Source organism: Buceros rhinoceros, unplaced genomic scaffold (assembly GCF_000710305.1).
Source record: "Buceros rhinoceros silvestris isolate BGI_N320 unplaced genomic scaffold, ASM71030v1 scaffold38754, whole genome shotgun sequence".
Classification (NCBI taxonomy): domain Eukaryota; kingdom Metazoa; phylum Chordata; class Aves; order Bucerotiformes; family Bucerotidae; genus Buceros; species Buceros rhinoceros.
In genome coordinates this window covers 1-14198 of record NW_010407201.1, presented here as the reverse complement: position 1 = coordinate 14198, position 14198 = coordinate 1, and the positions used below count along the sequence as shown (strand labels likewise).

At 40.0% G+C, this 14198-nt stretch overlaps 1 protein-coding gene across 1 annotated transcript; it reads left to right on the top strand.

The window, feature by feature from the left end:
* Window positions 1-12215: 12215 nt before the first annotated feature.
* Window positions 12216-12752, top strand: LOC104488525 (histone H4). The gene is made up of 2 exons (XM_010134395.1): window positions 12216-12284; window positions 12395-12752. Exons 1-2 carry the CDS (start codon window positions 12222-12224, stop codon window positions 12641-12643), a joined length of 312 nt encoding a protein of 103 aa, XP_010132697.1. The 5' UTR covers window positions 12216-12221; the 3' UTR covers window positions 12644-12752.
* The last annotated feature ends 1446 nt before the right edge of the window (window positions 12753-14198 follow it).

Below are 14198 nucleotides of genomic sequence, written 5' to 3'. Positions count from 1 at the left end.
GGTCTCCGACATCGCTGCAGAGACTTCTTCCTAATCAAAAGAAAGTAATTGGGCTACAGTAACCCCGATGCCTGAATTTATAGCGAGGCGGTGATCTGTGATTGGTGCTTTGCAGAGCCCGCCTAACTGTTAGCCAGGAAGAGCTTTTCGTCCTCCGAGTCTGTGTTTCTTCCGAGTTATAAATTCATATTTTTAAAAAAATCTGTGCCACGAAATCACCCCGGTTTCTTCGGGGAGTGAAGATAAGACGGTGGACTTTCATTTGGAGGAGTTTCTTGGTGTTGGGACCCTAGATGAGAGAGAAAAGATGTGTTTAACGCCGCGTTGTGAAGCCAGAGAGACCCCGGGAACGGCAAACTTTTGTTTTTCCTTCTAAATTAAAATAAAACCCGTGGATAAAAGGTCTCCACCGTAATGCAGGCTTATTCTTTAAAGGGTTTTCTCCAGATTAGGCTAGAAACCGAGGGGGCAGGTTCAGTATTTTTGTCATAAATTGATTTTAAAGAGAAGGAAGTAACACAATTTCATGCCTGAGCTTTGAATATGGATAGAGATTCGTCTCCCTTAACCATATCTTTAACTATTTAGGATACAGTATTTCTACATAATTTCGTGGTTTTGGAAAACAAAAGAACTTCAGAGGAGTATATATACGGTTGAAAAATGTCTGGAACTTGCCAGGGCTCTGCATTTTTTGTGGTGTTCTATAAGTGAATAGAAAGATTTTGGTATTTTTACAAATACAGTCTGTTTGTAAAATGAAGCTGTCAATGCTCAGTTAATGTATATAAATTCCGGATAAACTGCTACTTAAACACTTTCTCAGTTACAGTAATGTATACTATTAACCTTTAAGACTTACAAAAGTCGGAAGCTGGCACGTAGGGGAAAAATATCGAACAAGTGTAGATTCACCAATATATCTCATATTCCACTTTAAATTAATGAACCAGCTGAAGCTTCAGTTCTCCTCAAAGAAATTAAATAATGTATAAATCTTGCCAGGGTGATCAGAATTCTCAGCCTCAATGTTGCCTATATTTGAAGTAATTTTCAGATAATCTCACAAATCAGAGTCAGCTTTAATTATTATGATCCCACTTAATTATTACGTCTCACAAAATGACAACAGAAATCAAGATTTTTAAGGACTGCTGCGAATTGTTTGGGATATTTTTTGCTTAAACCAGGAGACTAAAACCTTGGTAGGCTTTTAACCAAAAAGCAGCCAGATTTTTTTTTTTGCCTTGGTCGAAAAGAACAAATAAAGCCCAAACCTAGTGTTTTGCCCCATTGTACATGGTAAAAATTTGTCAGGCAAAATGTCATGTAGGCTATTTCAGCAAATGAGTGCCTCTTCTAGCATGGATGAATTTGCTTTTCTAGAAGAAACCTAGCATGTAACAAAAATTTATTTTCATACATTAGTTGTTGAAGACACAGTTAAGTTGTACTGAATAGTAAGTAGTTTTAGTTGAAATAAATTAAAATGGCAAGGGAAAATGAGATACATTAGAATAACAAAAGTGAAAACTATGAACTCTCTATTTCTTTATACTCTCTTTTAGTTGTATTTTTATTTTGTTGTGTCTGCATGTAGGACAGCTAATAAATACTTTGAAGGAGAGAAAGGGAAAAGCAGAAAAGGAGGGAAATTAGGCTTTTCAGTACCCCTCAGTAAAAATTGCACTAAAAGGCGTATTGAAGTTGGCGGTGAAATCTGCCACGCTTCTCGTGGACCTGACTTTGTTTCCATATCAGCAACTAGACCAAATGCACAGCAGCCAAAGATCTCAGGCTGGTAACCCAGATAAAGAGCAGGTACGTGTTTCTGAGAGATAACAACGTAATTTTAAAAGGTAGCTGCTTGTGGCAAGACGAGGGCATTATGCTTATTTTCCGGGTTAGAAGAGTGGAGATGAGCATAAAGCAAAATCAGACTTTAAGTGATAGAAAAGACACAGCCGGGAACGATTGTCATCTATCCAGGTTTGTTTAAAATAGTGCACATACATATGGGAATAAAGATGAAAAAAAACTTGATGTGCCTTAATCTCGGTAGCTTTGACGGTTTAGTTAGAGCTGTTATCAAGTTTTATTAGACTTGAAACTCCTCAGGAAGCTGGAAGCAACCGGGAGTGGAGAGTAATTCCTGGTGTAAGAATGCGGTTGTAGCCCCAGGGGCGTTTGCTCTTCACCAGCTCCATCCCTCACATCCACGTATTTGGGTAAGCATGCCTTCAAGCTCGCTCTTTGTAAACCTTTTTCTCAGTCCACCAGGAGAGATTTCCTCCCCGCCTCTGCCATAAACAGGCTGCAGATTAGAGATAAAGACAGGAGAGAGAAAGAGATGGGAGAAGAGCTCTTAGATCTTGCTCCCTAAGTAGCGACAATCACTTAAACTCTATCCACGGCACATGGGAATTGCTGTACCTACTCTCTGACCTCAAAGTTTCAAAGGGACAAGAATGTCTTTGGTTTTCTAAGGAAAGCAGATGAAGAAGGTCACTATCTGAGGATTTCAAGGAACTGAATTTAGAACTTTTCCCACTTTTAGTTCTGGATGCGCCTGTGTAAATCTGCATGTCTTCTAAACAGTTCCCTACTCCCTATTTTGAGTTGCACTTTCTGAAGTTCTTTGCTTTTCCCTAGTAGTCTGAGACACTGGAAAACTTGGAACTGGCCTCCAGCAATATTTTATTCCTCAACCACCACATTGGCTCTGTTCTGCACAGAAAAATATTCCTGGCCTACTTCTGAGGATGAAATTTTTTCTGGTCTCACCAAGCATTTCTAGGTAAGGGCATTAAATATATGAGGTGATGTGAAAAGGGGATGTTTTTCGAAGGTTATTTCTCACCCTGGCCCCAGCGATAACGTTTTCTAGTTAGTTGGATAAATTAAACTATTTAGTTAGATAAAATAAACTTTTTAATTGGATAAAACAAACTTAGCAGCAGCTTTTAGCAATTTACAGTTTTGCATTGCTGGGAACAGCTGTTAAACACAACACTGGATCAAAATAACAATTCTCAGTTTTTAGAGATAATCACTATCTACCTTAAATATAGTATTGATATTGCCTCGAGTGGTTCTAGAGAAAAGAGAAAAATACAAAGCAAAACAAGCATTCCACCACATGCCTTAGCATATCAGTGGTAGAGCCTGGAACAGTTCTTCAACCTGAAGAAGAATTTTCTTAATGCCAAGCAACATTAGCCAAAAAGAAAAAGTTTTGAGAGTGAGGTGGTAATAAAAATTGTTTGCAGTTTCCACATGAAGAGACAAAAAATTAAATGTGACTCCTTTTATATTAAATTTCAATCAAACAGCAAAGATTGAAAGTCCTCCTGGTCTTCCTTTCCAAGCACCCTGTCCAAATGCGGGCTCTGTTTATCTCTTACTTGGGACCCCAAATTTCTTATGCCTGCTTAATATGTAATAAAATGCATATCCTTACTTCCCCAAACCGGAATCTTATTTCTAAGCATTATCACACAACACGGCCTGGCCTCCTTCTCTGCCCAGCAATATAGATGCTAGCATAGATTACAGAAGATCCTGCAAGAAGGATCTTCAAAACCAAAATAGTTCACATATAACATAAGTCATCCCTAAAATTGTGTAGCCTTTGGTTTCTTTCTTATCAAAACAGAGGCTCCACATGGAGGAGAAACAGATTAGACATTAGACAAATAGCAGATTAAACATTCAAACTGAAGGAGGAGAAAATCCAGATAAACTGATTAGCCAAATTTAGCTGAAAACCTACAGTCTTTTAATTGGAATTATTGTTGTTAGCATGGTGAAGACCTGCAGAAATTAAGAACTTTTAACTGGAACATTCTATCTTCTTGGCAAAGAATGATTTTGCAGACATGCAGGTAATCACTCTCAATATCAACAATAAAAACACCATACCAAGAACAAAAGACATTAGTTGAGTCTCTGTCACACTGCAACTTTATTGACAAAACTGATTAAGCTATTACAAAGTTTATATAGTAGTGAAGAGTTAAGGTGGCAAAGGGTTCTTGGTAGTAAAGATGCGTGTATTGTTTTACCTATATACTTCAACTAAGCTAATAAAAAGATACTGACAGATATTTCAGTGTTAGGGCAATCACATTTCCTAAAAATGTATCTTTCCTTCTAATCTAACACCTAATGCAATAGGTCCTACACACAAGCTCAGCGAAGAGTCAACTAAAGCAGAGAGACACCACAACCTCTCTGGATCTGTTTAAAAAAAGTATTTCTTCTGTTTAAGAAGAATTTCCAAAGTTTCCATTTGTGCCCATTGTTTCCTGTCCTTTCTGAGGTAAATGCAGAAAGACAAAGAAATATAGGGACCTACACACAAAAGCATGGAAAATTAACCCTACCTGTAACTCTGAGTGCCTGCAAAAAATTGAAATACGGTATCCGACCCTACGTTACATGATGTCTATTCTCCCAGGTTCACAACAGCGTTGAATGACAATTTTTTTTTTAAGTCAGATTGCAAATATTGATTCAGTCAGACATGGAAACTGAAACTAGGCAATCGATAGAGAAAAAATGTATATGTCCTACCCCTTCAGTGGCACTCAGGGTGTACATGTTATTAGATGCCATTTCCCAATTTATTAAAGATAATTCTAGCTCTTCATGCCAAGTGAAAGGAAATAGGCTGCTGAAAGCTTACCTGTGGCAACACACAGTAGATCCAGCCTATGCAGCCACTGTTACTCTTAAGGTATTTGAAGAATACGGGAAGAACTAAGCACATAATAAGGCATTCTGGGTTACAGATTTATGCATTGCTCAGATTTACAGACTCAGCACACTCTGGGGAAGGAATAACTCATTGACATCAAGTTGTACTAATTACCAGCTCAGTCAAATTCAAGGAAGATATTAATAAAAATAAGAATTTACAGTACTCAAAACAGACATCAGTTTCTAAGACAAAGGAAGATATTAAAACCATGTTTAACTGGCTTGCTGCAAAATTAACTTTAGAAAGAGTCTCAGTAGAAAATGCAATGCTTTCCTATAGCTGGCTTATACACAGAAGATTTTCTCTCTGATTCATTTTAATTCATTTTGGAAAAATATTAGAAGTGAAACTCATGATCAGGAAAACATGGTCCAGCACCTGGCCCCCCCAAGGATAGAAAGTTATATTTAAATATTTGATTGTCAGCTATGACATTAAAATGCTGTGTCAAACAGAGTTGTGTAAGGATCAGTCCTAGGTGTGGTGTAATTTTAATCATGATCTGAATTACAGTCTACACAACACATATAGAAGTACTATGGGTTCAAACCTGCAAAGAAATGCTAGAATGACGGAGGACAGTTGAAGTATTGAAAAATGCCTGATAAATTTGAGACACTGTCTTCAGAAATATGTAAGCTTCTTTGCCTGGAAAGAAATACGTCTGTTTTACAAATATTGGACAGTAGCAATTGACCAGCACCTGGATCTTCTGGTTATAGTTATAAGTTGGCAATGAATCAACAATAGGATGTTGCTAGGTATTAAGAAAGGAACACGATCTTCATCATCCACAGGACAGATGAAGATGATGTAGTCAGGAATGGTGTAGTTTCACTTGAAGTTTTAGGCCTAGTTTGTAGTACTGAACTTCAGGTAATGAGAAATGCATAACAAGAGAATACACAGAAGAGAATTAACAGTAATTATTAGAGAGGTCTAGGAACTACTCCCTACTGGAAAGTCACATACTAATAGAGTTTTCTGCTTCAAAGAGGAAGCTGAAAACCTGAAGTTTCTTCTAAAACACTTTAAACATGTAGAGGAAGGATTGTATACACTGTAGGAAATACAAGAACTTCTTCACTGCAGCAGGTTAGCAGTAGGGAAATAATTACTAATATAGACTGACACTCTAGAAAATGTCACTGGGGGTGATATCCTGGGGTCTCCAAGAACCAGTGGGACTGAGCAACTATGAGAAATAAAATGCATTCAGTTGACTCCTGATGATGTGTGCGGAGCAACAAAAGTTGCTGATGTCTAAGTACTGGTAATTATCTCGGAAATATAGATTAGAAAGAACCTCTGCAAAGGGGAGTGGAGAGCAGGATAGCATTTAGTGAGGTTTTGGGAACCATCTTGCACAGCATTCTGCTTTGAGATCTGAGGGCAAGATCAGCAGGCTGTTAGATGTTTGAAAACCGACTTTAGATCAGGGTAAATGCACTGGCTGTAGTTAACAATTTCGTGACTCAGTATCAGGCACTTAGTCACTTAGTAACTCAACTTAGTGGGCACTTATCCTTAAAGAAAAGGATGCCCCAGGGCTGAATGAATGCTTGGTATTAACTGATGTTTTCAGTAAGGATCTGGATTATAAGAAAGAATGTACCATTAGCATAGGTGGATAACTAAAGGTAGGGGGGGCAGGCAGAGACAAAGTAAGACATTGAATTAAAAGGGACTTAAATAAACTTGAGGTATGGGCCAAAAGAAGTGCGCAGTTTATCACAGAAAAGTGTAAAGTTCTGCACATGAAGCAGAACAGCTACTTTTGTCAGCATGGACTGAGGAAAAGACTGGTCTGACCTGGACAGACCTTTGGGGTTGTGGTGGTCTTTCTCAACTGCTGGATCCTTGAAGGGATGCCTGCTGCTGTGTCCAGAGCCTAAGAATAAACAAAACCCTGTAAGCAGCTGGGGTTTCTAACCAAAGTATTTGGTTTTCCAACCAAGTATTACTGTAACAAAAGTGAAGCACAGCAGTAGTGTCTGAAGACACTGACACAACGCACGTCACCAGTTTCCAGACGTGGCTTCATCCAGAAACACACAGCCCAAGACAAAATCCAATACATTCCTACAGGGTGGCCACAGTAGATTCATTGCTTGGAAAATTATGCCCCAGAGAGACCGGACAGGGCAATACTTCAGATGCTGTTACGTACTTACAACTCTATGAGAGCTGGCAGAGTTCAACAGCAAAACTTTTCTGCTCAGTACTGCTCTGCAGGAGCCCAGGCAAGGAGAGGAGCTAATCAGTCTCATCTGTGCGAGAAACATTGTGCTTACAATCCTTCCATGACAGGTCTTTTCAGCTTAATCAATGGTCAATATATCAGGAGACGTGCGCTGCTTCCAATGCCAGTTTAAAAAGCAGAGTAAGGATTTAAGAGAAGCAGTCAAATATTGGTTGTGATTGATGAGTAGCTGGTTTGCTGTTACCTGAATCCAGGAGCAGATTTGCATGGTGTGCTATGGAACTCTGAGCTCCATGGACCGCCCTGGTTCTGGGAAAGCATCTGGAGCACTTGTTGAAGACGTTCTTTGTTGTCTTCCTAAGAGAAGCCCAGGGAGGAAAACACCATGGGCAAAAGGGTGCCCCAACCCTCAGTTGCAGGTATTGATGCTGATTCTTCTCTCCTATGTCCTAAAACAAATTCACATGAGGAACTGGGTATACTACTATCTTCCCAACATCCCACACCTGGTCTGGATTTTCTCCAGCCTTTAAAGCTTCATTGACCTGTTCAGCTACATGAGCTAATCAGTGTGCCTGCAAGATGGCAGCTTGTGCATTGTGTGGTGATGGTGAGGGCCATACAAGCCTTCCAAGGTAAAGTGATACACACCACAGTCACTTCTTCAGAATTGAAGAAACACCCCAGAAAGTGTATTTTAGCAATTCTAGCACAAATGGCATTGTTTTGAAAGGAACTCTGAAACATCTGCCTGGGTAAGGAGGAGATATGAGTGGCGGCAGGGCCATGTGAGTGCTTCGGTGTTGGTGCCTGCCAAGAACAACATTTCTTCAGAAGTACGTGTGTGCAGTTTCTCTTCCTGTGATCAACTCTTGGAGGCTAATCCTGTGATGTTTTTTTCCATGAAGAAATGGCATCCAGCTCCTGCTGGTTTGCAGAGCAAAACAGCAGTGATTCAGATAACATACGCTCACCCTTGCCCGCAGCTGGCATGGGGCAGGGGAAGCAAGACGATTTCTGGAAGATTTTTGCCCCCGTGTGGATCATCTTCTGGTCTGTAAGAAGCCACTCTCTGTGCATGGCAAACTGCATTCTTAAAGGTCACCCTAGGCTGCTGGGCTATGACAGTGGCTTTTTCTCGATTTTTCAGCTCCCTGTATAGTTTCTGGACTTCGCAGCCATAAGAAGGCTGGAAACAGTCCATACCAGAGCTTCAGACTGACCTTTTGTATCTCAGAGGAACCTTTTTATTTAAAGGTGAGAATGGGGTTATTTACCTCTGGCTGTCTCAATTGGCAGGGAAGGGGCAGGGGAGAGGCAAAATTGTTTATCAAAGTAGCAATCGCTAAACTGAATTCATGACCACAGTCCCCCCAGATCTTGTCATACCTATTAAATAGACAGATACGATCAACACACTAGGAAGATGATACCTGTAATATTTAAACATTAGGTGACTTTGTTGGCTAATTTTACTTAGGCAGCATAAACCTTTTCTGCAACTATGCTACTGCCAGAAGATTCTTTCCAAATGGCAAATCCACAGGTGTAAATATTGACTTGGGCCTCAGTTTCAAGGTAGAATTTTTCTGTGCTTAAAATACTTCTTACAAAACTCACGTGGGCTGCTGGATCTCAGGAAGTACTGCTTTGTAGCATGGCTTGCATGCTGAACTGAAGGCGGAGTATGTGGGCAAAAGAATATAGAGAACAAGGACCACTGATGTAGATCTGGGAGTCTGAAGTATGCCAAAGAAGTCAGGCACAGTTTACAGTCTTACCCACATACAGACACAGGTCCCAGTGACCACATCTCTGCGCTGTCAGAGTTGAATACCCTCCAGGGAGGTTCTTTTAGATATTACGCACGAGGAGAGTTTAATACCCAATTTCCTTATTGAGCATATTTGGCATTACATGGAATTTTTGTTTAGCAGAGTGATACAGCACCGTATTGAAATTGCATCACAAGCATAATATAGTATTTGCAATATACAGTTGAATCACAGTGCAAATGATTCTCATTACTGGTCTCTGTATGCTCTTTGTGACAATACTGGGCCTTCCTAGTTGCTGGGAAGTAATATGTTGGTTGAAACCCTCTTAAACTGATCACTTTCTTCAAATTTTTTAATTTGTTGTCCAGTTTTCACACTTTATGTTGGGCTAAGCCACATATACATGGTCCCTCCCAGCCCCCTCCCCACCCTTCATGATGATCTGGCTTGCTCAGGAAGACATTCTCTGTTAGTTGTCTGAGGGAACCTGATGAGTCACTGGTGCAGCTGTCTCATTTAAAACCATGGTAACTTGCCAGTCTTCCTGGTGTTGAGATAAACTTTCTTTACTGTACATTATTCCTCAAGCTCATTGTCTCTTTCCCCTTCTCTTCTGAGCTCTTCTCCACTATGGGGGTGTGGTGGTCTGTCAAATGTGCCCAGGTTTTCAGTACAAGGGAACAATTTGTTTCTTTCCCCTAGATAGTCCAGATGAGATCTACTATGTTTCCCTGGCAGATCACAGGAGCACGAGAACAGTGCAAAGCAGTAATCTGTACAACCTGTCTGAGACACAAAGAGTAGATTGCAACTCCATTTTCCCCCTGAAATTGATGGAGAATATTTTGAATAGGGAATGAATCACCTGCTTCCAGTGAGTAGAAAGCACACGGAAAACATATTAGAAAACCTGTGTAATACTCATGCAAAATTCGAAACTACTAGTTTGAAAAATAATAGTATATTTCCAGTAGTTTCTTCATATATATTCTTACAATAAAATGTCTTATTTTAATTTATTTTTGGCCTAATATTGATCTAAATCTTGAAGCCTGAAGTTCTATTAACATTTCATGAATTAAGTTTTTAAAGTCAGGATTAAATTAATAACTGTGTACTCTAACGACTCTCCCTGAGGTTACTGATACAGACACAACACCTTACAGGAGGTGAGGTTATTGTGCTAGACTTTAAACACATGTGAAAAATATCTTTGTGTTAATTAACTAGAGGATGTAAAACCGGAATATAAGCAAGGCAGATGAAAACTTACCAATGGAAAGCCAAAGCTGAGTCTAAAAATCAAGGGGATAGAATTGTTCTTGGTACACAAAAGGCTCAGTCATTTCCCCCTGTCTTGCAGAATTAAATCTTTCTTAATTCCATTTTGTTACGGATCTGTCCTTAGTCTACATATGTGCTAAATGAACAAAATTTTAAATGCTCTTGCTTGAGCATTGTCACTAGCAAGTATGGGCAGGGGTTGGGGAGTGGAAAGGAAGGAGTATTGAAATCAGGTGTTCTGCCACTAGTAAATGAAGAAAAGAAATTCATAATTAAAAAAAAACCAAAACTGAAAAACCAAAAAAACCAACCCAAAACTACCCTGGAATCGTTCTTTAGGGAGTTACAGCACAAAAGGCTTGAGACTCTCTGCTGTTTTGTGCCCTGTCAGTTCTGTATAAAGAAGAACTGTGGCAAGCATAATAGTTTTTTAAGCCCCAGTACCATACTCAGTTCACCTGTTCGCTCCTCCCAGGAAAAGAAAGGAGGTATGCTTAGGACTACACCAAACGTAAGGAGACTCCCCGTTTTGTCTACACATTCCTCTGCACCTCTGCCACAGGAACCACAGCTGCTACAGTCTAGGTAAAAGCTATCTGCGAGTGTCTCTGCTACGTGAGTGATGGTAACTGGTTAGAATAGTTCAGTGAGTATTGCTTCATATTGGAAAAGGGGAAAAGCAAAGATCATCCCCATTTTTCTTAATAATCTTATTTTCTGAAGTGATGCAGATTAGCTAGGGAGAAGAAAATTTTAATCTAAACCGTATTTGTTCCGTTCTTCTAAAAAAAGAAACAAACCCAAAATAAAACAAAAACCCCACCCAAACAAAAAACCTGAAATAAAAAAACCCCTCATTCACCCACCACCCAGAGTCATGGATTTGGTATTGAGCAAAGAAACACCTAGGGACAGCTTTAGAAATAATATTTGAATCGTCAGGATAATGAAATTCTATTTTAAGTTTTTAATATGATTACAGAGAGCAAAACAATCCTTTGGTTTTATGGAGGAATTACATTGCATCATTATTCAATAAACCAAGGGAGGTTACTCCTTCATAGTTTAGTACCACAACAGAGATAAACTACTCATTATATATTAAAAAGTTTAAAAGAGTATATAGAAATTATGCTTACATTTCTTGCATAAAAGGACAGAAAGAAATCTACTTATAACTCATTTATTTTTCAGAAAAAACAGAAACCATTCTTTATGTGTTACTCTAGTAGTTATTTCATCTCAGCTTGATCTTATAGTGCAACACGTATAACATCCTTAGACAAGGATTGCTCCTTATATAAATATATATTCAGAATCCTGCCTGTTTCTAGTATAGATTGAGACCCATAAAACAACCGCTAAAGATTGAAAAGCTTGATCTACAGTACAAAAGACAAGTGATTTTCTTACTAATTAAGATACAAGAAATTCAAATTTGTAGTTACACTATAGGCCATTTTGTAAAAAATAAGGAAAAATCCCCCCAGCAGTAACACCGAATGAGAAAAAATAGTAAAAGTCACAATCTAATATGAAGGTAATGATATAAAAAGATTATATTTTGCTATCTGGCTTTATGTGATTACAGACCCAAAATTGCTTATGTAAAAATCGGAGAAGACTATCAAACTTCCCATATAGGAGATGGGAGGTGGAAAGCAGAATACAAACCTAATATATTAGAAAACCTGACAGCACAGATATTGTGGAGAATTCCCTAAATCCAGTAGGAGATTTCAAAACAAATTCTGAAGAAAAGTCTATACAACTTTCAAGACAAATAAAAAAATTTAGTAAACAACAGCATGAAAATAATGAGAACGTAAAGTAATTCAAACAAACATCAGTCATTGCAAGAAAATAAAATACACACACATACACACAACAAATGTTTTTATACAAATCTAAGGAGGGAGAAAAAAGATTTCCAATTGTTACGAACATGTACATGGGATTTTATTTGGGGGAGAGGGGGCTGTAATTTTTTTCTTTACTTTGCAGAGACTTTACAGCACTGTTTAACGGGTGATAGCAACTGATGGACCATCACAATCTGTGACGGAGGCAGGAAAAACTGGCGGGAACTCCGCCCCTCCCGGCCGCAGTCCCCAACCAGGTCGGATCCCAACACATAAACATCCCCGCTTCGCCCGCCGCTCGCCACAGTGCGCGGCTCGGCTCCAGCGGCACCATGTCTGGCAGAGGCAAGGGCGGCAAGGGGCTCGGCAAGGGCGGCGCCAAGCGCCACCGCAAGGTGCTGCGCGACAACATCCAGGGCATCACCAAGCCGGCCATCCGCCGCCTGGCTCGGCGCGGCGGCGTGAAGCGGGGCGCGGAAAGGGCGTGGCAAAGCACCACCGCAAGGTTCTGCGCGACAACATCCAGGGCATCACCAAGCCGGCCATCCGCCGCCTGGCTCGGCGCGGCGGCGTGAAGCGCATTTCGGGGCTCATCTACGAGGAGACGCGCGGCGTGCTGAAGGTCTTCCTGGAGAACGTGATCCGCGACGCCGTCACCTACACGGAGCACGCCAAGAGGAAGACGGTCACGGCCATGGACGTGGTGTACGCGCTCAAGCGCCAGGGACGCACCCTCTACGGCTTCGGCGGCTAAAGCGTTTTGTTCGCGGACCATCTCGAGAACCCAAAGGCTCTTTTCAGAGCCACCCACTTGTTCCTGCAAAAGAGCTGTGTCATTGCTTTCTCTAAAAGGGTACCTGAAGCATCTACTATCCAATTTCTAAAGTTCATTAAAATGGATTATTACAAACAATTACTAAAGGGTTTTCTGATTAGTTAAGTGCCATTACATGTTTTAATTTTGCTGTAAATAGTGAAAATGCCTTTCTATAAAACAGGCATTTTTTTCTTACTAAATTTTCTTGCAAATGTACCCCTCTAAAATTAATTTCAAGTGCTCTTTGTAATCAAGACCCCTGTGCTCTTCGCCTTTTACTTTTTAATCTTCACCTGTTTAAGCATAATTTCCTGGAATATTTTTCAGGGCCACTGACACATTTAAAAATTTAAGTGAGTAGATAATCTGCCACTAGGAAGAACGTGCAATCAATTTACCACTAAGGGAAAAATGTTAGTGTTGCTCTGAGAGGAACATATTATTCCTGATATTTCAAAATGAATCTTTATTATAATCTGAGCTCCTTGTCAATGATTTTTTTTTCTTTTTAAAAGCTGTTTTTGTTGTAAATTTAGTAGTTTTATAGTGTACATATTAGGGCAGGTATGCAAATCATGTTCCTGCCAACACTTTTCAAGAAAATGCATCAAAATGAGCCTTGTTCTAAAGCTTTTTTCGTTCTCTCATGCAGAGAACGCTCTTGTCTGGGCCAAGCTTCTGAAGTCTTTTTTTTCTATTTCATTCATTGCTGGAGAAAAAAACTGCAAAAACAGTTATTGAGGGTTATGAAGAACTATCAGTAGTCATCAATCACTCCCAACCAATGGCAATCAATAAACATTCCCAGTCATTTCTGATTTTCTCACAGCCTTTAGTAGCAGCAAATTAAGTAATACAGCAGTTCCATATTCTGTATTTTAAGTTCCTAATTTCACCAATTAATTACCTAAGTATTTTCAAAATCACGGTTTTACATGATCATACCTAAGATCTCTCATGCCAAATATCCAAGAGAAAAGAACACGAGAAAAAAATAGCTTGAAAGATGCATCTCCGTTGATGCAGCTTGTTACATCCCTGTTAGAGCCACAGTCTTGTGTTACAGGATTTTTTCACTGTCTGTCTCCAGTGTCTGAGGTCCAGGCGAACTTTCCTTTGGGGCTTCGGGGATAATGTGTATGTTACTGTAAGAGGGAGCTCTGTGCTGCATTGAGGGAACTTTTTTTAATCGGCGACTGAAAAAAGAAATTACAATAATTTGCACTTTTAAAAACTGCTTCCGAGTTTGAGCCTCTACAACGGCTTTTAACCTGTCAGGAGCTTGGTGGAGACGTGAAGCCGGAAAAACAGAAAGGATGTGAGAGCTCTGTCTGAAATACCACACACGCACATCCCCGCCCAAGTCCTTGGACCGGCACAGGCGGATCCTTGGCTCGGAGAGGGGTTGCAGTGGAGCTGGGCGAGAGTGGGGGTGCAGGCAGTGACGAATTCAGCTACCTTGGACCTAGGCTGGGATTGCCACAGTAGCCAA